The sequence below is a fragment of the Ictidomys tridecemlineatus genome, chromosome 2 (genome assembly GCF_052094955.1).
Source record: "Ictidomys tridecemlineatus isolate mIctTri1 chromosome 2, mIctTri1.hap1, whole genome shotgun sequence".
NCBI lineage: Eukaryota > Metazoa > Chordata > Mammalia > Rodentia > Sciuridae > Ictidomys > Ictidomys tridecemlineatus.
Genome location: NC_135478.1, coordinates 6,274,057 through 6,299,684, shown reverse-complemented (window position 1 = coordinate 6,299,684; position 25,628 = coordinate 6,274,057). Strand labels below are relative to the sequence as shown.

At 41.0% G+C, this 25,628-nt stretch overlaps 3 protein-coding genes and 2 pseudogenes across 3 annotated transcripts; 2 read left to right on the top strand and 3 right to left on the bottom strand.

The window, feature by feature from the left end:
* Nucleotides 1-2,016: 2,016 nt before the first annotated feature.
* LOC106145481 (uncharacterized protein KIAA1958-like) lies at nt 2,017-6,240 on the top strand (annotated as a pseudogene).
* Nucleotides 6,241-7,890: 1,650 nt separating this feature from the next.
* Nucleotides 7,891-8,891, bottom strand: LOC101955071 (olfactory receptor 7D11). The gene has a single exon (XM_005342130.2). The coding sequence runs from the start codon at nt 8,889-8,891 to the stop codon at nt 7,953-7,955; it is 939 nt and encodes a 312-aa protein (XP_005342187.2). The 3' UTR covers nt 7,891-7,952.
* A 1,038-nt stretch (nt 8,892-9,929) lies between these two features.
* LOC101960561 (transmembrane protein 161B-like) lies at nt 9,930-12,425 on the top strand. The gene is given in 3 exon segments (XM_021721312.2): nt 9,930-10,093; nt 10,160-10,240; nt 10,242-12,425. Coding segments are annotated over 3 exon segments (1,365 nt in total). The 5' UTR covers nt 9,930-9,986; the 3' UTR covers nt 11,419-12,425.
* A 5,313-nt stretch (nt 12,426-17,738) lies between these two features.
* LOC101954802 (nucleosome assembly protein 1-like 1 pseudogene) lies at nt 17,739-19,181 on the bottom strand (annotated as a pseudogene).
* Nucleotides 19,182-22,084: 2,903 nt separating this feature from the next.
* LOC101960273 (olfactory receptor 7D11) lies at nt 22,085-23,284 on the bottom strand. Its single transcript, XM_013366102.2, has one exon. The coding sequence runs from the start codon at nt 23,165-23,167 to the stop codon at nt 22,184-22,186; it is 984 nt and encodes a 327-aa protein (XP_013221556.2). The 5' UTR covers nt 23,168-23,284; the 3' UTR covers nt 22,085-22,183.
* Nucleotides 23,285-25,628: the final 2,344 nt, after the last annotated feature.

The window sequence follows — 25,628 nt, the reverse complement described above, 5'->3', positions numbered from 1 at the left end:
ATAGATTTTCCAAACAAAGAAACTATAGAATTCAATAATGCAATCAATAATTTGGACTTAACAAACATACATAGAATATTCCATCCATCAAAGAGCAAATATACTTTCTTCTCAGAAGCACATGGATCCTTCTCCAAAATAGACCATATGTTATGCCACACAGCAAGTCTTATAAAATACAAAAAATAAATAGAAATATGACCCTGCATTCTATCAGACCATAATGGAATGAAATTAGAAATCAATGATAAAAGTAAAAAGAGAAGCTACCCCACCACCTGGAGACCAAACGATATTCTATTGAATGATGCATGGATAACAGATGACATCAGGGAGGAGATAAAAAAAAAATCTTAGAGGTAAATGAGAATTCCTGTACAACTATCAATATCTCTGGAACACTCTGAAGGCACTGCCAATCCCAAAAGACCAGCTTATTGCATTAAGCTCATTCATTAAAAGAATAAAAAGTCAACAAATAAATGACCTAGAAAAAGAACAAACCCACATCAAAACTAGTAGAAGACAGGAAATAATTAAAATGTTCATAGCAGCTCAATTCACAATAGCTAAACTGTGGAACCAACCTAGATACTGTTCAATAGATGAATGTATAAACAAACTGTGGTATACACAATAGAATGTTACTCATCATTAAAAGAGAATAAAATTATAGCATTTGCAGGTAAATGAAGTTGGAGAATATCATGCTAAGCAAAGTAAGCCAATCCCAAAAGACCAAAAGCTGAATATTCTCTCTGGTAAGTGGAATGTTGATCCATAATGGGGGTGGGGGGGCCAGGCATGGGAAAAATGGAGCAACTTTGATGGGGCAAAGGAGAGGGAGGTGGGAGGGGGTATGGAGGCAGGAAAGATGGTAGAATGAGATGGACATCATTACCCTAGGTACATGTATGACTGCACTTATGGTGTGACGCTGCATCATGTACAAACAGAGAAATGAAAAGTTGTGCTGAAATTGTGTACAATGAATCAAAATGCATTCTGCCATCATTTATACCTAATTAAAACAAATTAATTAATTAATAAAAAATAGATTACCATGTGGTTCAGGAATCAGGAGGGATACAATGCATTATTATTTTTTTTAAGACCATAGAGAAGGAAGTGAGTTTGCTTCTTTAAAGTGAATGAAATTGGGCTGGGGTTGTGGCTCAGTGGCAGGGCCCTTGCCTAGCATGAGTGAGGCACTGGGTTTTGATCCTTAGCATCACATAAAAATAAATAAATAAAATAAAGGTATGGGTCCTCCAGCAACTAAAAAAAAAATAATAATTAAAAAGTAAAGTGAATGAAATCACCTGTAGTGAGTTGGAGTTTTTTTTTCCCAGTGGTGGATATGATACACAGAGCACTCTGCCACCAAGCTACATACCCAGTCCTTGGAGGTACATACCCAGTCCTTTAGAGCCTTATAGTTAAACATAATATGGGTTCATTTTGACAAAATCATAGATGCAAGAAATTTGACTTACTCCATTTCTGTCCCTGTCCCCACCCCACTTTCACTCCCTCCTTTCCTCTATTCTCCTTTCTCTACTCTTACAGATCTTCCTTTCCATGATTTATTCATTTTTGGTTGGTGGTTTTTACATATTCATAAAGGTGGAATTCCATGTGGTATATTTATATATGCATACAGCCTGATTTTGCTAAATTTATTCCACATTTCCTCTCCTTTCCTGTCCTTCCCTCTTTCTGTATCTCCTTTTATGCCACTGATCTCCCCTTTATCTTTTTAATATCCAATCCTCCACCCCCCCTTTTCCTTTTATTTTTCACTACTTTCTGCATATGAAAGGAAATCACCCTTGCTTTTCTGAATCTGGCTTATTTCACTTAGCATGTCGTCCTTCATTCCATCCATTGACCAGCAGACATAATTTCATTTTTTTCTAGCAGAGTAAAACTCTATTGTGTACATAGACCACATTTTCTTAATCCATTCATCTATTGATGGGTATCTGGGCTGGCTGTGACTGTGCTGCTATAAACATGGGTATGCAGGCATCACTGTAGAAAGATGACTTTAATTCTTTAGAATAAATACCAAGGGGTGGGATATCTGGGTCATATGGTGGTTCCAAGCCTAGTTTCTGAGAAATCTCCATACTGCTTTTAAGTCAGGTTGTATGCATATATAAATATACCACATGGAATTCTACCTTTATGTATATGTAAAAAAACACCAACCAAAAATAAATAAATCACGGAAAGGAAGATGTGCACTAATTTGCAGTCCCTCCAAAAATGTATGAGTGTACCTTTTCCTCCACATCCTCACCAACACTTATTATTATTTGTTTTTCTTGATCACTACCACTCTGAGTGCTGTGAGATGAAATCTTAGGGTAGTTCTGATTTTCATTTTCCTGATGTCTACAGACATTGAACATTTCTTCATATATTTGTTGGCCATGTGTTTCTTCTTTTGAGAAATATCTGTTTAGGGGCTGGGGATTTAGCTCAGTTGGTAGAATGCTTGCATTGCATGTTCATGAGTTCAATTGCCAGTGCCCCCCCCACACACATACACAAATATGTTTAGTTCTTTGACTCATTTTTTTCAATCCCCTGTCAGAAGAGTAAATGGCAGATATTTTCTCCCATTCTGTATGCTCTCCACATTCTTGATTGTTTCCTTTGCTGGGCAAAAGCTTTTTAATTTGATGGCATCTCACTTGTTGATTCTTGGTTTTATTTCTTGAGTTTAAGGTCTCATAAAGGAAGCTGGTACCTGCACCAATGGAGTGTTGACCCTATGTTTTATTCTATCAGTCCCAAAGCTTGTGGTGTAACTCCTAGGTCTTTGATCCACTTTTAATTGATTTTTGTGCAAAAAAGGGAGCTAGTTTCATTCCTCTACATATGAATGTTCAGTTTTCCTGGCACCATTTATTTAAAAGGCTTCTTTTCCAATTTATATTTTTGGCACCTTTATAAGTATCAGATGGCTCTAAGTATGTGAGTTCATCTCAGTGCCTTCTATTCCATTGGTCTTCTTGTCTGTTTTGATGATACCATGCTGTTTTGTTACTATCGCTCTGTAGCATAATCTGAGGTCAGGTCTTGTGCTGTCTCCTGCTTTGCTCTTCTTGCTCAGGATTGCTTTGGCTGTTCTGAGTCTCTTATTCTTCCAAATGAATTGAAGAGTACTTTTTTTTTCCTAGTTCAATGAAGAATGCCATTGGTATTTTGATGCAGATTGATAAAATATTAGCAAATCACATTTAAAAACACATCAAGTATGGGGAAAAAAACACATCAAAAAGATAATACACGGTGATCAAGTGGGTTTCATCCCAGGGATGCATGATTGGTTTGACATACGCTAATGAATAAATGTAATTCATCACATAAATAGAATTAAGGATGAGATTCATATAATCAGGTATGAGCAGGTGGACAGGACAGGCTGGCGCCCCTGCCCTGGCCTGCACCATTATCTGCACCCATTGGTGCAGGCTCTCTGCTGCTCTTCTGCCCTCCCTCTGTCCTGCCTAGTCCATCCTGGGCTCCCGCAGGCCCCATCCTTCAACACTGCCTGTGTTCCTATGGACAGACGCACAGACACCTGCAGGAAAGACATCACCGATCCTGTAACAAGGAGAATGTCTTCATATCTCACCTGAGAATCTGCACAAATTTGTCAGCTGGGCCCACAGCCATGGGACCATTTGCAGCCTCATTGCAAACCCCAAACACTTGCTTTCTGAAGGTTCCCCCAGGAACTTGACTGCAGTGTGGGGCTGCAGCGCTGGCCTCACTTGTCCTGGCCACTCACTGCTGACTGCAGAGCTGGGTCCCAAGAGTGGGGCTGTTTCTAGGATATCAGATGTTTTAACGCTGATGGTCCCCCTATTATCTGGCTGCCTTCTGAGACCCAGACTGGCCCAGTTGAAAGACACCCTGGGAGACCAGTGAAAGCAAAGCTGGACTGTAACGGGACCAGAGACTCTCGTGACTCTTGTTACCGCAGTGAGTGAGCCTCTGAACTGGCTGTGGAAGAGTAGGAAGATGGAACACCCTGCTCCACAGGGTCTGACAAGGACAGCGACTTTGAACCCTGTTTTAATCAGCGTTTTTCTCTGGCCAAAAGACTTGACAAGGACAATTAGAGGCGGAAAAGTTTATTTTCAGGGCTCATGATTTCAGAGGTCTCAGACCATAGAAGGGCGCCTGACTCCTCAGGGCCTGAGTGAGGCATGACATTGTGGCAGAAGCGTGTGAGGCCCAGGACATCACATCAGGAAGCAGAGAGGGAGCCTCCACTCTCCAGGGACAAAATATACACCCCTAAGTCCCGCCCCCACTGACCCACTCCTCCAGTCACCCCTTTCCTGCCTCAGTTCCCGCTCAGTTAATCCCTGTTGGGATTAATTCACGGCTTAGGTTAGGATTCTCCTAACAATCATTTCCTCTCTAAAATTTCTTGCTTTGTCTCACATATGAGCTGTTAGGTGTCACCAAATATCTAAAAAATAACAGAACCCAAACCCAAAGGACTCAAAGCATTGCTCGAAAAGGCCTGATATAGTCCCCTCTTCTCCCATTCAAGTTCCTAGGCACCCATGGTGGATGAATGAGGCAATTATCCACCATCAAGAACATCAAAACACAATGGAAGTGTAACTGATGTGATTCTGCAATCTGTGTACGGGGTAAAAATGGGAGTTCATAACCCATTTGAATCAAAGTGTAAAATATGATATATCAAGAACTATGTAATGTTTTGAGCAACCAACAATAAAAAAATTTAAAAAAAAGAACCTCAAAACAGAAATTCCAGACTAGTATTACATTGTGGCAAATTCAGAGCTCACTGACAGGGTAGATGGACAAACCCTGTCCTTGACAATGATGGACAAATCCAAGTCTCCTCCTCACTCTGCCTCCTATGCAGGGTCTGCCATAAGCAAGGAGCTATATGCGCATAACATGACCATATCCGCCTCTGAGATCTCTAGACCAGTCACCCCAAAGACTGTGAGGGTACCTCTGGCTTCACCCAAAAGAAGGCCCCCTGGTACCCAGGGCACCAAACAGCAGGTGGCCATGCAGATGCCTGTGAGCACAACTCAATTCTAACAAACACATCAGTATCCCTTTGCCCTGCAGGAGGAGCAAGTTGCTTCTGAAGCATCCCTGCCCCATCTGCCCAGCCAGGTCTCATCCCATGAGGTCGCCACCCCCCTTCCCCCCCCCCAGTTAACCCAGAGCCAGAAGCAAGCTCCAGGCACCAGCAGCCCCCAGTTGCTCCAAAAACAACCATGGAGGCCACAGCACAGTGCACACCAGGTCCCTGTGGGGAGACTGAACAAGTGCTGAGAACTTTTGTCACCTTCAAGAGACTTCCTGGCCACCTTGCTCCATGTCACTTGCTGGGGCCAGGACCCTATCCTGAAGGGGAAGGCTTTTCCACCATCAACAGCACCTTCAGCTCTTCTATGGAGAAGCTCAAGGAGAAGCTGTGGGTGCTGAGTAAGGCTGGGTACCCTGTGTCCCCTCTGGCCATACCATCTACTTCTCCCTTTCTGATGAGGGCAGTGGCAGGCAGGTGTCGGGGGGAGACAGACCCATTAGCCTCCTGTCCACGGTGGCCACGTAGGACAGCCAGAACCTGAACAGGCAGGCGCTGCAGGAGCATGCATATCTGATGTCCAGCCACATGGAGCTGCTCAAAGACCCACAGAACCAGGTGGCCTGAGTCAGGGATAAAGGCTGAGCAGACCCTTGCTTTGCACGCCTGATTGCTGTGTGCCTTCTGCACGTGGGAGAAAAACTCTGGCAGAGCTAAACAGACTCCAGGTGTTTATACCTTCTCTCGGGGTTTCCAGAACTACCCCACCCCTTAATTCCAACATACCTGAGAAGCAGGCCGCAGATGAGGGCAGAGTGTGGTCTGGGGAGCAGAGGATGGGACTGCAGTCCCTTCAGGTTGCGGGGTATTGTCCAGAGTTAGCCATGGTCAAGCAGGAAAACTGTGCCAACTTCACCTTCAGCTCATTGACTCAGGACTCCAGGAAAGGGCGCCCACAGCGGCAGCCAGTGAGCCCTCCCTGGGTGGAGGGCGGCTCCGCTCCTTCTCCTAGGCAAGAGCTCCCTCATGTGGCCGAGGCAGAACCAGCAGCCGCTGACCTGCGGGTCTCCATCACTGAGGCCTGCGATCTCTCTGACTTGGAGTTTGCTTTTTCAGTCAATGTAGATGAACCTGAATAACCAGATGTGTTATCCAAATGTGTGTCACCTTTGTTAAATCCTGTTTTCCAAATGTGTGTAACCTTTGTTAAACACCATGCATAATTGCTGAGTACAAGAGTGAGGAAATTCATATTATCTAGTGCCTTCTTAGCACAGAAAAAAAAGAAAGAAAAAAAAGGAAAATGTTTAAGTAGTCATTAAAAAGAAAAAAAATCCAGTAGCTTTAGAGTATTATGTACATTTTGTTGAATAACATTCACAATAAAGCGAGACAAATGAATTTGCATTCTTTACAAACTCATCTCAGGTATTTTTTTATAGCAACACAAGCAGTATAAAGAACAGGTTCTTGTCTATGCATGCCTGGGTGTATGTATTAACAGGAAACTCAATTACAGTTCTCAAGAAGGATCATACATGAAGGAAAGAGGAGATCTCAGAATCAACATTAGTGTAAGTAAAAAATCAGGAGGAGGAGGAGGAGTTTCAGCTTAGGATTTCAAGACATGGGATCTGTAACAGCCAAGGTAAGGTAAGTTACGTTGTTGCAGAAAACAGTGTAAAATGTCACAGACTTAATGAAATCAGATCATTTCTTTCTCAGGAAAATTATCCACCAATCACGGAAAATGGACTGGGGAGTCCTTGTGTATTAGCCCAACTTTCCAGATAAGTTTGATCTTATGATAATGTCCATATCAGCACATACTTCCTCAAATGCCAGCTAAATGGAAGAATATTAAGAACAATGAATGAGCTCTTAAATAGTTTAGCCTAGAAGGGCCAGCTCCTTTCCACTCATATTTCATTGAACAGAACAAAACACTTGGCCACCTGTAACTTCAAAGGAGAAAGGAAGGAACTGAAAATATAGCTCAGTTGGTAGAGTGATATTGCCTCGCATGCACAAGACTCTGGGTTCAAATCCCCAGCACGAGAGAGAGAGAGAGAGAGAGAGAGAGAGAGAGAGAGGAAAAGCTATATCTGATAGGAGAAGATAACCAGTAATATTTTGGGTGAGAAAATGGGCCAGGTCAGAGCTCTGGGTTTCAAGCATGCTTTGCCTACTTGTTTCCTCTTTAATCTTGTGAAAGACTTTTCGTTTTTCTTTGTGTGTGTGTTTGTGTGAATGTGAATGTATGTGCTCATTTGTTTTTATTTTCAATTTTCTCCCCTCTAAAAAGGTCATGGTAATCATTACTAATAGAACATGTTCATAAGATACTCAGAAGTAATTAACACATGATTAATACATAATTACCGGTTACAATGTCAGCCAAAATTTAATATTTATTGCATTCATACTATAGTCATACTATATGCAGTAAAACATTTACTGCTCATAACACATACATAAACAGCACAAATCACATGCAAACCCATAGAGCTGAATTAAGTAAACCATCTACAGCTTAAGGATCTTAAGGAAACATTTACGGTAACAAAGCTACTTTAAGTGCTGCCACTTCTGGTTAAAACTCAACAGTGTGGAGGTAAAACTGAAGAAAGTTTTTGGACAGTAGATCAGTCAAGGATGCCATTGAAGAAATTACGAGGAGATGTGTTGTTTAAAGGTGTGTAAACTAGAAAAAAAAGAGTAAAGTAAAGAATTCTAGATTAAATGAAAGAACTAGATGTTTTGAGAAATTTGGAGGTAAGAATTTAGAAACTATTGTGATATTTTTCCCCAGTATGCACAAAACCTCTTATTCCTGAGGCCAATGAATGTTTCACAGACAAGAAGCTCCTCTGCTGAGGAGTCTCCCCAGAGCCCCCTTCACATCCTTGTTCCTCAGGCTGTAGATGAAGGGGTTGAGCATGGGGGTGACCGCAGTGTACATCACGGAGGCGATCATGCTTCTCCGGGAAGAATGGATCACAGCAGAACTGAGGTAAGCCCCAAATCCTGCCCCATAGAACAAGGAGACCACACAGAGGTGAGACCCACAGGTGGAAAAAGCTTTATACTTGCTAGCAAGGGAGGGCATCCTCATTAAGGAGGAGACGATACGACAGTAAGAGTAGAGAATCCCCGCCATGGGAAGTACACCCAGCAGGGCAGCCACCGCATACATAAAGATGTTATTCACAAGGGTATCCGAGGTGGCCACCTTGAGAAGCTGAGCCAGTTCACAGAAGAAATGTGGGATTTCAGTGCCAGGGGAGAAGGTCAGTCGATTCAGCAGTAGAACATGAATCAGGGAGACCCAGAACATGGTGAGCCAAGACAGCAGCACCAGGAGGACACAGAGTCGGGGGTTCATGATGACGGTGTAGTTCAGGGGGTGGCAGATGGCCACAAAGCGGTCATAGGCCATCGCCGTCAGTAAGAAATTTTCCATTCCAGCAAATGTATTTAAAAAATAGACCTGAGTCAGGCACTCTGTGTAGGAGATGTCTTTGTTCTGTGCCTGGATGTTCACCAGCAACTTTGGGACTGAGGTGGAGATGAAGCAGAGGTCAGTGAGGGACAGGTTGGAGAGGAAGAAGTACATGGGGGTGTGGAGGTGGGGGTCACAGCTGACAGCCAGGATGATGAGCAGGTTCCCAAGCACCGTGACCAGGTATACATACAGGAAAAGCCCAAAGTACAGCAGCTGCTGTTCAGGATCATCTGAGAGGCCCAGGAGGAGGAATTCTAACACACCTGTGTGGTTTTCTGCTCCCATATTGCTGGTGTACCTGCTGGGGAAGGAGCCCTGTTTCATGTTCAAATAATAGCCAACTGTCACCCTGGGTACTTCTCTCTTTTCAGTATCACCCTGAGATAGAGGCTCTTCATCCTGTATTGAATCCTACCAAGGACTGATCAACTCAGCCAAGTGAGAGATAATGTTCATTTTAATGTATACCATTTTTCGGGCTTTCTTTAATTTTATTTATGTTCTTATTTAGTACGATTAGGGATTGAACCCAGGATCTCCTTACCACTGGGCTACACTCATAGCCTTTTATATATATTTTTTATTTTGAGATGTCTCTCTGACTTGCTGAGGCTGGCCTTGAGCATGTGATCCTTCTGCCTGAGCCTCCCAAGTGGCTTGGATTACAGGCATGGGGCATCATGCCCAGCCTTGACTTCCCCTAATTTTGCAGAAATCTCTCTCTCTCTCTTTTTATCACTGACTTTCACTTGTTACAATTTTCCTAACGGAATCTATAGATGGAAACTTATTTCTTCTTTCCTAAGTCTTTCAAAGTGACTGAAGAAATTTTATTGCTTTTTTTGTTTTGAACCAGAAATTGGACCCAGGGGTGCTTAATCATTGAGCCACATCCCCAGCCCTTTTTTTAAATTTTCTTTTGAGACAGGGTCTTGCTAAGTTGCTTAAGGCCTTGCTAAATTGCTGAGGCTGCCTTTGAGCTTTTGATCTCCCTGCCTCAGCCTCCCAAGCTGCGGGGATTACAGGTGTGCACCCCCATGCCTGGCTCATCACCTCTTCTTGGTAATCTTTATTCATCTCATTCCTCCACAATAGTAAAGAAACATGGAGTTTCAGCAGAAGGAAACTTTATTCTGTCTTGACACTTTGTCAATTTATGACTTTCACAGCCTACACATTTTATTTGGAAATGAATAATTAGTACTATTACTATTTTTGTGATGTTTTAAAAATGCCTTGTGCATATTAGTATCTCAAAATTGATTTTTCAGGTAAGCTGAGGTAAGCCCTCAATCCTGTCCCATAGAACAAGGAGACCAACACCGGCAGGGGAGATCCGGCGGCTCCGGGGTGTCTGGTCCACTACCCGTCCTTGGCGCCATGGGTGTGATAGGTATACAGCTGGTTGTTACCATGGTGATGGCCAGTGTCATGCAGAAGATTATACCTCACTATTCTCTTGCTCGATGGCTACTCTGTAATGGCAGGAACAATGGTTCAATGTTCGCGGCGACTTTATAGAACATAACTACCGCGAATAACGAGAATCGACTTTTAAGGTGGTATCAGCATCCTACAGAAGAAGAATTAAGAATTCTTGCAGGGAAGCAACAAAAAGGGAAAAGCAGAAAAGACAGCATTGCATTACTTTCCAGAATACCAGTGGTTGGTGGATTTCACAGTGGCTGCTACAGTTGTATATCTAGTAACTGAAGTCTACTACAGTTTTATGAAGCCTACACAGGAAATGAATATCAGCTTAGTATGGTGCCTGCTGGTTTTATCTTTTGCAATCAAAGTTCTATTTTCATTAACTACACACTATTTTAAAGTAGAAGATGGTGGTGAAAGATCAGTTTGTGTCACCTTTGGATTTTTTTTCTTCGTCAAAGCAATGGCAGTTTTGATTGTAACAGAGAATTATCTGGAATTTGGACTTGAAACAGGGTTTACAAATTTTTCAGACAGTGCCATGCAATTTCTTGAAAAGCAAGGTTTAGAATCTCAGGGTCCTGATTCAAAACTTACTTTCAAATTTTTCCTGGCTATTTTCTGTTCACTCATTGGGGATTTTTTGACATTTCCTGGATTACGGCTGGCTCAAATGCATCTGGATGCCCTGAATTTGGCAACAGAAAAAATTACACAAACATTACTTCATATCAACTTCTTGGCGCCTTTATTTATGGTTCTGCTCTGGGTAAAACCAATCACCAAAGACTACATTATGAACCCACCACTGGGTAAAGAAAGTGTCCCTTTAATGACAGAAGCTACATTTGATACTCTACGACTCTGGTTAATAATCCTGCTGTGTGCTTTGAGATTGGCCATGATGCGTAGTCACCTGCAAGCATATTTAAACTTAGCCCAGAAGTGTGTGGATCAGATGAAGAAAGAAGCAGGTCGAATAAGTACAGTTGAAATACAGAAAATGGTGGCTCGAGTCTTTTATTACCTTTGTGTCATTGCCCTGCAGTATGTGGCACCTCTGGTAATGCTGCTTCATACAACTCTGCTTTTGAAAACACTAGATAATCATTCCTGGGGGATTTATCCAGAATCTGTCTCTACCTTGCCAGTGGATAATAGTCTACACTCCAATTCTGTTTACTCTGAATTACCATCTGCTGATGGGAAGATGAAGGTAACTGTTACGCAAATAACAGTGGCACTGAGCAGCTTAAAAAACATTTTTACTCCTCTCCTTTTTCGAGGACTTCTATCATTTTTGACATGGTGGATTGCTGCTTGCCTTTTTTCTACAAGCCTTTTTGGGATCTTCTATCATCAGTATCTGACTGTGGCATGAATCTCAGTTAACAAAAAAGGTTATCCAAGTCATACTTTGAATTCAAATATCTGTGCCCTTAAAGGGCTAGAAAAAAACCAGAAGAAAGCAAATACAAAGGAAAAAAAAAAACAAACCATATCAAAGTATGTTGTTTTAAATGCTTCCTCTGTATTCTCAGGGTGAATTAATGTTGTAATATTTAAAATCACAAGATGGATTGTTAACTATTACACTGTGTCATTGGAATTTTAACTTACTGTATTAACTAATGTGAGAGGGCTATCTGCAGGGGTAATACTTGTGATTACCTTGGTTTACAGAAACCTCCAGCAATCTTTCAAACTTATGACTCTAGTTACTGATTGCTCTTAATGGTATTAAGGTACTGTTAGTAGTCCTAGTGGCTGCCTATAGAACAATCTTCAAACTGAGCCATGCTTTAGGGGAGAGAACAGAACTAAAGTCATTTCTGTTGGTAATATATTAGTTACTCTTCAAACAACAACAAAAATCCAACAGAAAGGAAGAGAAAGCTACTGTATATTACAGTAAGGAAAGCTGCATAGTTACTTTAAATTTAATGGAGTTGTATGTGCTTGATAACTGCAAGTACTGCTGCTTGAGAGTAGCAAAAGTGTTGTTTTAAATTGTATTCTACCTAAGTTGAAAGTTCTTTTAAAACTGTTGGCCATATGAACATTTGCAGTCTTGCTGTTAGGTTTGGGCCTACCATATTTTATTTTATTCTGTGATCCTAGATAGTTTCTTTTAATTGTCTAAAAATATTTATCAGTACTGATCAGACTTTTAAAAAATTACTTTGTAATCCTGCTGACTACATGTATGTATTGTATATATATTATATATTAAATATATAATATATTGAGATTATAAAAGATGAAAATATTGGGATCCTTATAATATTTTAAGTTGCTGAATGTATGTTTAAAAGTGATTTGAATGAGATGTATTTGTATCTAGAAATTTTATTTCTGTTTGGAATGAGATTAAAATACATTTTGAAAGTTCAAAAAAAAAAGAACAAGGAGACCATCACAGTTAGTAAGAAATGTGGATGTGGCTCAAGTGGTAGTGTGCTTGCCTAGCATGCCTGAGGCACTGGGTTCGATTCTCAGCACCACATAAAAGTAAGATAAAGATGTTGTGTCCACCTAAAACTAAAAAATAAATATTTAAAAAATGATTTTCATTATTAACATTATAATTACTAAAATCCTCCTGTAGGATAATTATTTTGGATACATATCTCCCAGGTCTCCCATGGCATCAATGTGAGAGCAACATTTAGAAATTGGGTTTTGAGTCAGACTTCATTTAATAGAATTTTGGTTCATCTGTGATCTTGAGGAACTATTTAAACTCTCTTAGATGTATATCATTCACTGCACAGTAGGAGTTGTAAATATTCACTCCATGTAAGATTGGGGAGTGAAATTAAATAGGATAATGCATGTAATTGCCCTACTATGGCTCTGGGGACCTACAATGGGCATTTCATAAACATGAGCTAATGTTCTTTTATATATAAAATTTATATATATGTTTATATTATATATATGTATAAAATTTATACATATATATATATAAACAATACCTTTATTTTTTTTTATGTGGTGCTGAGGATCGAAACAAGTGCCTCACACATGCTAGACAAACACTCTACCACAAAGCTACAACCCCCAACCCCAGTTTGTGTTCTTAACATGACAAAGATAATCTGTCTTCATGGGTACCATTGGTCAGAATCCCCCTGAACAGGGGTCAGCCATGGAGGATGCAATTCTCATCAATATAAGTATCAGTCGTCTTATCTCCTGTAATTGTGCACGGCACTTGTATTGTCGCCAGACGACAAGCAGAGAGGCTTTGCTGTTTGTAAACAAAACCATCAATTATATATTTTGACCATAAAGTGCTGATTTTAGTCCAAAGCCTCTCTGCTCAACAGCAGGACTCGGGGCACTCTCACATGTGCCTTCTGTCTGAGTGAGAGGCTGGGTGTTTCTTGGTTTCCTCCTTGTATTTATGGAGTCCCTGGTTTGTCATCTGGCAACAATGCACCTCCCAGGAATTGGCCCAAAGAAGGGGGAATAGGGAAGGTGACTGACTACAAGTGCTGTGCACCGTTACAGGAGATAAGATGACTCTGATACTTATATTGATGAGAATTGCATCCTCCATGGCTGACCCTTGTTCAGGGGGATTCTGACCAATGGAATCCATGAAGACAGATTATCTTTGTGATGTTAAGAACACTAACTTGGATCTGGGGTGGTGGCTCAGCGGTAGAACGCTTGTCTAGCACATGTGAGGCACTTGGTTCAATCCTCACCACTGCAAAAAATAAATAAAAGCTATTGTGCTCATCTACAACTAATATGTATAAACCAACTCACCCTAGAAACATTAAGTGACAAAATTACAATTTAAGCATCACTGTTTATATCTAGGCCTATGGCTCTTGCCTATAATCCCGACAGCTCAGGAGACTGAGGGAGGAGGATTGCAAGTTCAAAGCCCAGCCTCAGTAACTTGGGGAGGCCATAAGCAACTTAAAAGGACCCTGTTTCAAAATAAAAAAGGGCTAGGGATGTGGCTCAGTGACTGAGTGTCCTGGGTTCAATTCCTGGTACAAAACAAACCAACAAAAAAACTGCTTACAATGAGTAAGAATTATGAAACCTGAGGATGTTAACTATTTCAAGATAGGAAAAAAATCCTTGAAGATCAATGTAGTCCATGAAGGTGGGAGGAGGTGCTCTCTGAAATGGGAATGCTTGGGCAAGGAGAGGAAGGACCGGGGACTGCTCACTGGGGAGTGTAAGTGAGGGAGGAACTTTCTAGTATAAGAGGATAAGTGGCTGCCCAACTAGATGGCCAGCTGGTATAGGAGGGGGTGCAGTGGAGTGGAGTGGCCAGTGGATGGAGCAGGGTGGGCTTCTGAAGGGACCGAGTGTGAGGCCCACAGTCCAGCTGCCTGGGGACCTCCCTGAGGTCCCTCACACATGGGTAAAGCTGTACTGATTTGTGGATAAGAGGATGGGACCGTTTTGTTCCTTTTTCTACCCAAAGGGGCATATGGTGCCTGTCACCTGGCAGGTGCTTGACAAGTACAGATGCGGGCTGCGTAACAGACTGAGATCTGTGATCTTGAGAAAGTCACTTAAGCTCATGTCAACAACAACACAAAAAAGAAATAGGTGAATGAAGAGAACTCAAAATGATAATCACAATAAAAAAAAATAACTCTGAGGAGATTTAGCAGCCATTACGGTTTTTATCAGCCAGGCCAGAGAATCCTCCGGCATGAGCAAACCAGGGTCAAGTTATTAAGACAATAAAAATGATCATAGCAAACATGAGATGCTGGGGTGGAGTACTGTAATATTTGGGTTCAGTTAATGAATATGCCAAGAAAATATACTCCAATATTCATCAGGCAGTATTCTCCTGAGATGAGGTCAGAATAGGCACAAATAGCAAACATCAGAAAAGGTCATATTATTGTATTATGTGGTGGCCACTGAAGTGAGCAGAAAGGAGAATGGCAGCAACCATCATGTGGGACTATTCAGCAATGTCATTAAGTCAGGATCGACAGAAAATGTAGGTAGAGTACAAAGGAAAAATCACACTAAGAACCCATGAGTCAATATCTCATGCAGAATGGATGGATCTTCAGTGAGTAATTAGGAAATATATGATTTGGTATGGAAATCTAATAGGAGCCTATAATTCACGGGAGAGAGTAGAAAAGATACAGAATGGCCACTTCTGAGCTATTGAAAAAGGTTCTGAATACCAGAAAGCAAGGAAAGGAAGCAGAATGAGAGTTTGAAAAGATGATTCAGAGGAAAATAAAGTACCTTGCAAAGTGCAGGACCTTCGCCTTCATAGACTGACTACACGGGGCTGTCCCAGGGTCACTGTCCTGGAGTACAGCCCAGGGCCCACCTTCCCCTTTTCCTTTTTTGCTCCACCAGCCGCCCTGGAAATGCTGCCTCTCTCCAAGACTCTCACTGGAGACATCCCTTCTGCACAGCCTTTGTACAGAGAGTTGGAGCGGAGAAGTGTAAGAGAGGGGATAGAAGGCATGCTTAAAGAGGTGGATCCTCAGTGCTCCTCATTAAATAAATTATTCTTTTATCTTTGCAGTTGCACGTAATTCAACTCCCCTGGGCCACGGAGCAGAGAACAGAAAGAAAAACTTTCAGTCGGTACTGTATGTATGTATGCAGCAAGAGGGTGAGGTGGATTCGTTTCCTCCAAGGAAAATAAAAACAGTTTGCTTTAGTTTAAATGTCACAAGGTGTCCCCTGTGGAACGTTTTTTTTCTACATGGACCCAAAGTCAAGAATCAGTCCTCTGTGAAGTGCTTCCTCTAAAGAATCTTTCAGGTGAGGGATATAGCTGGGTTGGTAGAGTGCTTGCCTTGCATGCACAAGGCCCTGGGTTCAATCCTCGGCACCACCAAAGGAAAAAAAAGAAAAGAATCTTTGACAGTTTTGTAAACCATTTTGTGTTTGCAATGGTAAATTCATGATAATTAAAAGTGTCAAGGTGGAGAGGGAGGTACTTTGAAGTAGGGTTATGATCAAACATCACTGTGGGGAGTCCTCTGTGAGCTATTTGAGGGGCCTTTGCTCTGTATTGAGCCATGGAGACTTAGATGTTTTTCCTTAGGACTATCCCAGCTCTCCTGTGTGCACCAGATTGCCCAAGGCAGGAGACCTCTGTCCTCCATCTACTAGGGGAACAGCTCCTGCAGCTCCAGAATTGGGCCTAACCCGTAGGGTGTAACCCCACCCCCTACCTTATTTGGCAAAGATCATTCCATGGAAAACCTTTGATGTTCCCCCATATAAAGAAAAAAATTGTGGGCTCCATCTCTCTTTTTCTAGTGTAGAAACTCCATCCTTTTTTTTAATAAAATTAATTCCAAGTTTTATTAAGGATTTCAAATTACAAATATTTCAAATTTCTAGAATGGAATAGAACCACTTTGGAACTGACGAAATGGCATAAATGAACACTGACATTCCCTGAAACTCCAATTGGATAAAGAAAACAATTCCTGTGCAGACCACACGGATTATTTAAAGATGAAGTATTACTATCTTTTCACTTTGGCATAGCTGTTTCTTAAAGGAATAAAACAAAAAATAGTGATTTTTGTTGCTTCTTTCAATTCATTAAAAATGGGATTCTATCTTTAGATCAAAATTTTTAGATTCAGAAAAAGCTTGTATTTAGATTATGGTTAGAAAAAAAATCACAGACTTTCTAAGTCAAAGCAATCAAAATCATTTTGAAAATGAAGGAAAAAAAACTATTATAATTGGTTAAGGATTTCCAGTAGTTAGTTAAAAATCTCAGGAAAAGGCATGGATAATTCTATGCAAATAATAAAATGCCTTCACGTTCTAAAACCTTAATACTAAATTTTCAAAAGAAAACTATCACTTCTAAAAGTGAACTTAATGTAATTTTATTAACAGCAGAAATTCAAACTCTCCTGTAATTACAATTCATTTAGTTCACCCTCACTGTCAGATCAAAAGTTCACCTCACCCAAATTAACAGTAATAAGCCTGAGGTATTTTAAATGTGGCTCTATAGTCTCAAATTTAATTTCATTCCCCTTCCCTGAATGGTCTTATTACCACTTTAGTCCCGTGATCTCTATAGTATTTTGTTACAGTATGGTCATCTGATATACCTGGGAAAAAAAATCCTTGGGCCTACTGAAGAGTTCACTCATCTCATCCAATTTTCATTAAAATAGGAGCCATGCACAGATCTGAAAGAGTGTTGTCTGGCCAGATCCAGAAGAGAAATGTTTTCAATTCATTTTCCAGTTAATTATGGAAGCCTGGTATGGAAAAAAAAAATGCTGAACATCACACTTGTGGTACAAAACAGGCCCAAATTTTTAAGCTTTTAATGAGGCTGAGAAACAGTTCATGAAATTTAACTTAATATGCCTTAACACATCTTTGAGGTAGTTAAGTAAACAGTACTACCCATTTTAATACACAGTAAACAGAAGCATGGTAAATGACATACTAAAGCAATAAGAATTAGAATAAACCACACAAGCTTAGGGCTTTGGTTCTAGCCCAAAGGAAATGAAATTTAACATTTTTGCTTTTTAAAACTATATCACATCATTAAGAGTCTTTTTTTTTTTCCTTCCACTTGCTTAGGAAGCTGGCATGCTTTCCTTCAATAATATGGTAAACTGGGCACAACCCTTAATCCAAGCCTCTGGGTCTAACCTGAATTAGTACAAAATTAAGACAGTATCTTGTGAGAACTAAAATTATATTTGACATTTTTACTTTAGGCTGCAAAAACAAAAACAAGCAAACAAACAAGAAAAACTTGAAAAAGGCTCATCAAATGATGGAGATTCATCCTTTCCAGGAAAGCAGAAGGTAGATTCAGTGCAGGTTATCCTCAAGGCCACATACATCCTGCTTCACTGTTGCTTGCACTCTGCTGGGTTTTGATCCTTCTTGGAGTCATAGTCTGGATCATTTTCCTCATCTCCTTCTTATTCCCCTTCCTCATCCGCTTCTTCACCTTCTTTATCATAATCATCATCATCATCTTCAATAGCTTTTCCAGTGAAGTATAACTGGAATTACAGGATTCCAGTTCAGGATTATACATTCATGTAAAAAGTGACCAATTTCAAAGTCTGCAGCAAGAATAGCGTCAGCATCATCATCCAGATCTCCACTGTCGGGAACTTCAGGAGGGGCAAAAAAAAAAAAAAAGAAAGAAAGAATCATTGGAGACTGTTTCCGTCACTGTACGAACTTTCCCTCGACCCTTGTGTTTCTGCTTCTTCTTAACAGATTTCAAAGTGACATTCTTTCCTTTTTTCCAATCTATCTGGCACCCTGTACAGCCCATAATTTCGGGTCCATCAAAAGAAAAGGGATCAGAATTGTCTGGTTCTGACCTCATCCTGTATGCCTTTGTCAACACTTCATTTGTGAAATATTCATTGGGTTCAAAGTGAAATTCTGAGATAAAACTCGTAGGCTGGCCAGCTTCTGAGAACTTCACTTTAATATCTTTCAAGTGCTTCAGAATAGGTTCATCATGTTCCTGAACCATGTCACTGAGCAAGTCAACGTTCTTAAAAACAGTCCACCAAAATTCAGGAATTCCTTTAGGGTCTTCTTTTTCTTCATCTTTTTCTCTCATCTTCTATCTTGGCCTTTTCTTTTCAGCTCCTCCGAAATCGCCTCTTCTTCATCTGGTTTCCATTCACCTTCTTCTTCTGTAGGTTCATAAATTGCATTAATGATCTCAAATCGCTTATCAAACAGAGGCTGATGGAGAACAGCATACTTCCTTTCAAGATCATGAACTTCCTCATAGAATCTGGCTTCTGTCTGTGCACACTTAACTTGAAGGTTTTTGAGAGCACTCACTCATCTTTTGACCACCCTAGGCAAGCTTTCAGTGTGTCCTGTTGGTGTTTCTACCAGATCATCAAGTCTTTCTTGAAGAGCTACAAGAATCGGAGGATTTTGCATCATCTGAACAGTCAGCTGAGGCGCTTTGGTTTTTGTTTCTTCACCAGTTTCTTCTTCTGCTGCTTCTTCAACATCATCCAAATCTTGATCAAGTTCAGATTGTTCTTTGTGGTCAATGTCTGCCATGTTGTAGGAACTTCAAATACCGGCAGCTAGTACTGGGAGCCAGGTGGTCGGAGCTGCGCAGGCAGTGACTCAGGGAGGCAGCAGAGAGGCCAGGAGCCCTAGGCGGCACCGAGAGCAGATGGCGCTAAAAAAGCTGGAAACTCCATCCTTAAGATGAGCGAGCCCCCACCCACCTCTGCTTTTTAAAATTACATCCTGTGTCCCGTGGTTTTCCCGCGGCTTTCTCTTTTTTAGCTTTTATTGTGCAGCCAGCCGGCTCCACAAAGGGGAACCTCACTTCCACTTCATTACAGCTTTATCCCTAAAGCTGTAATGAAGGAAGAAGGGAGGAGAAGGAAGAAAGAAGAAGGAAGAAGAAAGGAGGAAGAAGGAGAAGGAGAAGTTGTTCTCAGAAGAAGACACAGATGGGGGCTGGGGATATGGCTTAAGCGGTAGCACACTCGCCTGGCATGCGTGCGGCCTGGGTTCCATCCTCAGCACAAAGATATTGTATCCTCCGAAAACTAAAAAATAAATATTAAAAAATTCTCCCCCCCCCTCTCTCTCTCTCTCTCTCTCTCTCTCTCTCTTAAAAAAAAAACAAGAAGAAGACATAAATGTCCAGCAGATATATGACAAAACTCCTCAACATCACTCATCATTAGGGTAATGCAAGCTAAAACTACTAGGAGACAACACTGCACATTGCTCAGCAAGGTTATGATCAAAAACAGAATAAAAAGGGAAATATGGGCTGTGCACTGTGATCCTAGCTACTCAGGAGGCTGAAGCAGGAGAACCTCAAATTCAAAGCCAACCTGGGAAACACAGAAAGACCCTTTCCCTAAATAAAAAATTAAAGAGGCTGCAGATAAAGCTCAGTTGTGGTACAACTGTCTGGCTTGGGTGAGGCCCTGGGTTTAATCTTTAAAAAAAAAAAGAAAGAAAGAAAGGCAGAAAAAAAGGAATGTTGGTGAGGATGTGGAGAAAAGGCATCTCTGAAACGTAAATAAATGCAATAATTTATTGTAATGTAATAAATATGGAAAACACGTTGTAATGTAAATAAATGTAATAATTATGGAAAACAGGTTGCTTGAAGAATTTTAAATAGACCGCCATAATGTCCATAAATTCCATTTTTGCATGAGAATCAGATGGATGTGAAATAGGTATTCACATTACATGTGCATTCTCATTAATGTAGCAATATTATTCACAGTACTCAAAGTACAAAATCAATGTAAATGTTTATTGACATATAACTGGAAAAATAAATATGCATCTACACAATGGGACATTAGTCAGGCACAACAATGAGAGAATCATGGCATTTAGTACAACATGGATGAACCTGGATGACATTATCGGCGTGACATATCAGTATGTCATACTGAAGCTGCCGGGCGGGCGTAGGAAGTCAAGTCCCACATGGCTCACTTACACATGGGTCTAAAAGTAGAGCCCAGCGAAATAGAGAAGATGGTGAGCACAAGAGCTATGGGGTGGAGGATTAGGTGGTTATCTGTCAGAGCTACCCATTCCAGTTAGATATGTTGAGAAGCTTCAAGAGATCTATTGTACCACATGATGAGCATAATCAATAACTGTAAACTTCAGAGTTGAGACAAAGGGAAAGATATCACAATGAGGGGGAAATATTGGCAAAACACATATTGGATAAGGGTCAAGTATCTTTATAATGTAGTGATTTTAACTGTCAGAAACAAAAATACCATCTACACAATTACTTAATGAGCACTGACTTCGTAAGACATTTCCCCACAGAAGATAGATCAACTGCCAACAAATTCCTGAAAAGATGTTCAATTTGTCACAGGGAAATGCAAAGCAAATGCAAAATGAGATAGTACTTCACAGACTGTGGAATGCTCTGCTTTTTATAAGTATCGGCAAGGATGTTATGATACCAGAACCTTCACAGGTAGAATGTAAAATGGGACATTTTATACTTACCATAGGCCCAAGCTCCACTCCTATTTATATTACCCAAACAATAATGATAATAGTATAATTCTTAACAGTAAAGATAGGTTCTGAGAAATGCACTCTTATGCAGTTTTGTCATCATGCAAACATCCTACCGTACACTTAGATGAAGTATCATGGCTGTGACATCACTAGACAATCCAGTGTTATGGAACTGCCCGTCACGTATACAGTCTGTCATTTGCTGAAGCCTCATTAATGCAGCTTGTGACTTTACTCAGACATAAGCATTCATGAATATCCTTAGCAGCACTCTTCACAGTAGCTACAAGATGTAAATTACCCCAAGGTCCATCAAGGAAGGAATGGCAAAACCACTTTGTTGTACACCTGAAGTGAAATATGCAGTGACAGAAAGAGAGAGAGGTAACATTAATCAATAAAACTGCCAAAGGGAAGAAGGAAAATAAGGACAGAGGAAATGAGGGAAAGAAGGAAGGAAAACCAGCAAGAACCACAGAGAATGAAGCAAGGTCTCAGTGCAATTCTAGCCATTACCTCACAAGTCGTATGAAAAAGCCTGTGTTCAAAACTTGATTCCAGATTTCATGTTCAAAATCCAAACATTGCTGTTACAAAGCGTATGTCAGCAAAGGTCGGAGCTGACCTCAGTTGTGTGTTCCACGTTTAGTCAATTCCAATCTCAGTGTCTTCAAGTGAGTAAGTGAATGAGAGAAAATATTTCAAAGAAGTCTTTTCCAGGGTAAATAAAGTCACAGATGTAAAGCAACAAGCATAGTCCTGATATAACAGGCTCTTTTGTCTTAAAATATTCATTCCATTTCCTCAGGGAAAATAGGAATATTCAAATTAAGGTAAATAATATTAATATTCAAGGAATGATTTTTCAGGAAATTATTTCAGCATATGGCATAAGTTCTTTATGTCAAGTTGAACAACTCAGGAATGACTACCAGAAACTTCCACATGTGGAAATTCATGCACCACGTATAATTAAGAAAAGTTAAAAGTACTGAATGGATTCTAGAGGAGAAGTTAAGACAAACACAAACAAATGTGGAATCAGGGATCTTTTGGGAAAAGAAGAAATAAGGCATGTCTTTAGGTCCCGGAAGGAGCCAGGATAGGTAAATTCACAGCAATAGCTTAAGGTTCTGCAGTGTCCACTTAGTTCTGAGGTCAGTGATCCAAGAAGGACCAAAGGCTGCTCTTCTGAGGAGCCTCCCCAGGGCCCCCTTCACATCCTTGTTCCTCAGGCTGTAGATGAAGGGGTTCAGCATGGGGGTGACCACAGTGTACATCATTGAGGCAATCATGGTTCTTGGGGAAGAGTGGGTCCCAGCAGAATTGAGATAAACCCCAAATCCTGTTCCATAGAACAAGGAGACCACACAGAGGTGGGACCCACAGGTGGAGAAGGCCTTAGACTTTCCCACAGAGGAGGACATCCTCATTAAGGAGGAGACGATCTGAGAGTAGGAGTAGAGGATCCCAGTGACAGGAACCACACCCAGCAGGACAGTCACTGTATACATAAAGATGTCATTGATGATGGTATCAGATCTGGCCACCTTGAGTAGCTGAGCCAGTTCACAGAAGAAATGTGGGATTTCAGTGCCCGTGGAGAAGGTCAGATGATTCAACAGTACAATATGAACCAGGGAGACCCAGCATATGATGATCCAAGACATCAAAACAAGGAGGACACAGAGCTGGGGGTTCATAATGACTGTGTAGTTCAGAGGATGACAGATGGCCACAAAGCGGTCAAAGGCCATGACGGTTAATAGGAAATTTTCCATACCAGCAAAGATATTAAAAAAATATACCTGAGTCAGGCACTCGATGTAGGAGATGTCTTTATTCTGTGCCAGCATCTTTGGGACCGTGGTGGAGATGAAGCAGATGTCATTGAAGGACAGGTTGGAAAGGAAGAAGTACATGGGGGTGTGGAGGTGGGGGTCAGAGAAGATGGCTAGGATGATGAGCAGGTTCCCGAGCACCGTGACCAGGTACATGGACAGGAACAGCCCAAATAGGATGGGCTGCAGGTCTGGGTCCTCTGAGAGAGGCAGGAGGAGGAATCCTGGTACACACGTGTGGTTTTCTGCTTCCATATAATTGGTGTACCTGCTGGGGAAAGAGGCAAGTGCACTGTTCAGTTAATAGCCAGCTGTCATCTCAGGTAATTTTCTCTTTACAGCGTCACCCTTGGATAGATGTCCTTCACCCTGTTTTGAATCACACCCTGACTGTGACTTACTCAGCCAAATGACAGCCCATTGCCCACTTTCAAAAGTGTGTAATTGGGCTGGGGATGTGGCTCAAGCGGTAGCGCGCTCGCCTGGCATGCGTGCGGCCCAGGTTGGATCCTCAGCACCACATACCAACAAAGATGTTGTGTCCGCCAAATTTTTAATGTTTATTTTTTAAACATTAAAAAATAATAAACATTAAAAATTAAAAATAAACATTAAAAATTCTCTCTCTCTCTCTCTCTCTCTAAAAGAAAAAAAAAGAAAGTCCTTCAGTAAGTTCCTGTTGCCATAAAAATTTTTTTTTTAAAAAAGTGTGTAATTATCCTGACTTCCTTTAACTTAGCAGAAACATCTCTTTCTATCATTGACTCACTAGTTTCCATTTTCCTAACTAAATCAATGGGCATCTGGGGGAAGCCACCCATGAATTACATGAGGATTTAGGTTTGGCCTTAGGAACTATCCATGGCTCTCCCATGGCAAGAGATTGCCCAATGCATGTGACCTTTGAACTCCGCTCTCCTAGGAAGATCCCTCATAGTAGCTACAAAGATGGATGTAACCCGTTGGGAAGGGGACAGCCCACATTTAACCTTTTTTGGTAAAGAACATTCTATGGACTGTCTCTGATATTTCCCGATATAAAGAAAGCAGGTGGGGGCTCCATTTTGCCTTAGTGTAGACACTGCATCATGACCAGCTGGCCCATCCTGCTCCAGCTTTTGAAACTGATTCTACCGAGGGGAACTCCATTGTCACTGCCCTCACAGGGCATCACCTGATTTCTCATCGATGTTAAACTTCCAAGGTATTTGCAGAAACTTCATCATCTCTTTTCAGTAATCCAATACTTTATTAATTCTCATGGCTCTGTAACGGTCACTGGCACATGAAGTTTCAGCCCAAGCAACCTTCACTGTGTGACATGGCACAAAGACATCGATTAACTCCCACATTTGCTTGGAAATGAATGGTAATCACTGTTACTATTTTTGTGATGTTTAAAAATGCCTTGTTCCCAGAAGGATCTAAAAAAATGATTTATCATTATTAAGTATCCCAAGGTATCATTATGAGAGGGACATTCAGAAACTGAGTTCTCAAGTCAGATTTCACTTAACCTCATTCTGGTTCAGCAATGCAGCACATGATGTTGGGAAAATGACTTAAACTCTTCTAGATGCAGATTCTTCCCTCCACAGTAGGAGTCATAATTATTCATGACACAGTAAGGATTAGAGAGTGAAATTGAAACAGTGCATGTAATTGTTGTCCTGTGGTTCCTGTGCTGTAAAGTGGGCACTCAGTAAATGTGAAATGTTAAAAACAATGTTAAGAACAGTACATCTGCCTTGCCAGGCTACTGTATTTCAATACTCCTCTTAACTTAACCAGGGCAGCCATAAAGGATGAAATTCTGAACAATACAGATATAACAATGATGTTACCTCTTTTAACTGCATACAGCACTTGTATTAATGAAGAGACCTATGGCTCCTCTGGGAGAATTTCTTGCCAGGTGAATTGTTCCAAGAAGAGGAAAAGTTCAGGGGGGCTCTATTGATAAGAGGAAGAAACAAAAGCACACCACCATTAAAGTCAGATGCAGGAGACGTGTGAGAACGTGTGTCCAGTTGCCCATTCTCTTGAGTAGGGACGTTTTGTAATGAAATCAGCAGTCAGTGGGCCAAATATATAGCTTTGGATTCCATTTCAAGCATTCAAGCATTCATAAACCAAATCATCTTAAAATCAAAACACCAATTTATGATTTAAAATTTTAAACAAAGAGTGAGCATGAAGATGGCTAGGGATGTTCGTTTTTTTCAAAACATGAAAAAAATCCTTGAACACCAATTTAGTCTGGGAAGGTGGGGAGAGAGTGTTCTCTGAAACAGGAATGCTTGAGCGGGGAGAGGGAGACGGTGACTGCTCATCGAGGAACGCAAGTGAGGAAGAAACCTTCTGGTCGGAGAGAAGAAGATGAGTGGCTGCCTAATCAGATGGCCAGCTGGTATGGGAAGGGGTGGCAGTGACCAGTGTGACAGAGAGCAGGGAGGGAGGAGGATGAGTTTCTGGAGAGACAGAATGAAATTGAGAGGGACATTCAGAACTGCCTAGGGTCCTTCCTGAGGTTCCTCACACATTGGTAAAGCTGTATTGATTTGAGGATATGTGGTTTGGACATCTTTGTTCATTTTTTTTACCCAAAGATGCATATGGTGGATGGATAAAGAAAATGTGATATCTGTACTCAATGGAATATGACTCAGCTTTAAAGAAGAGAGAAATTATGGCATTTGCCAGTAAATGGTTGGAG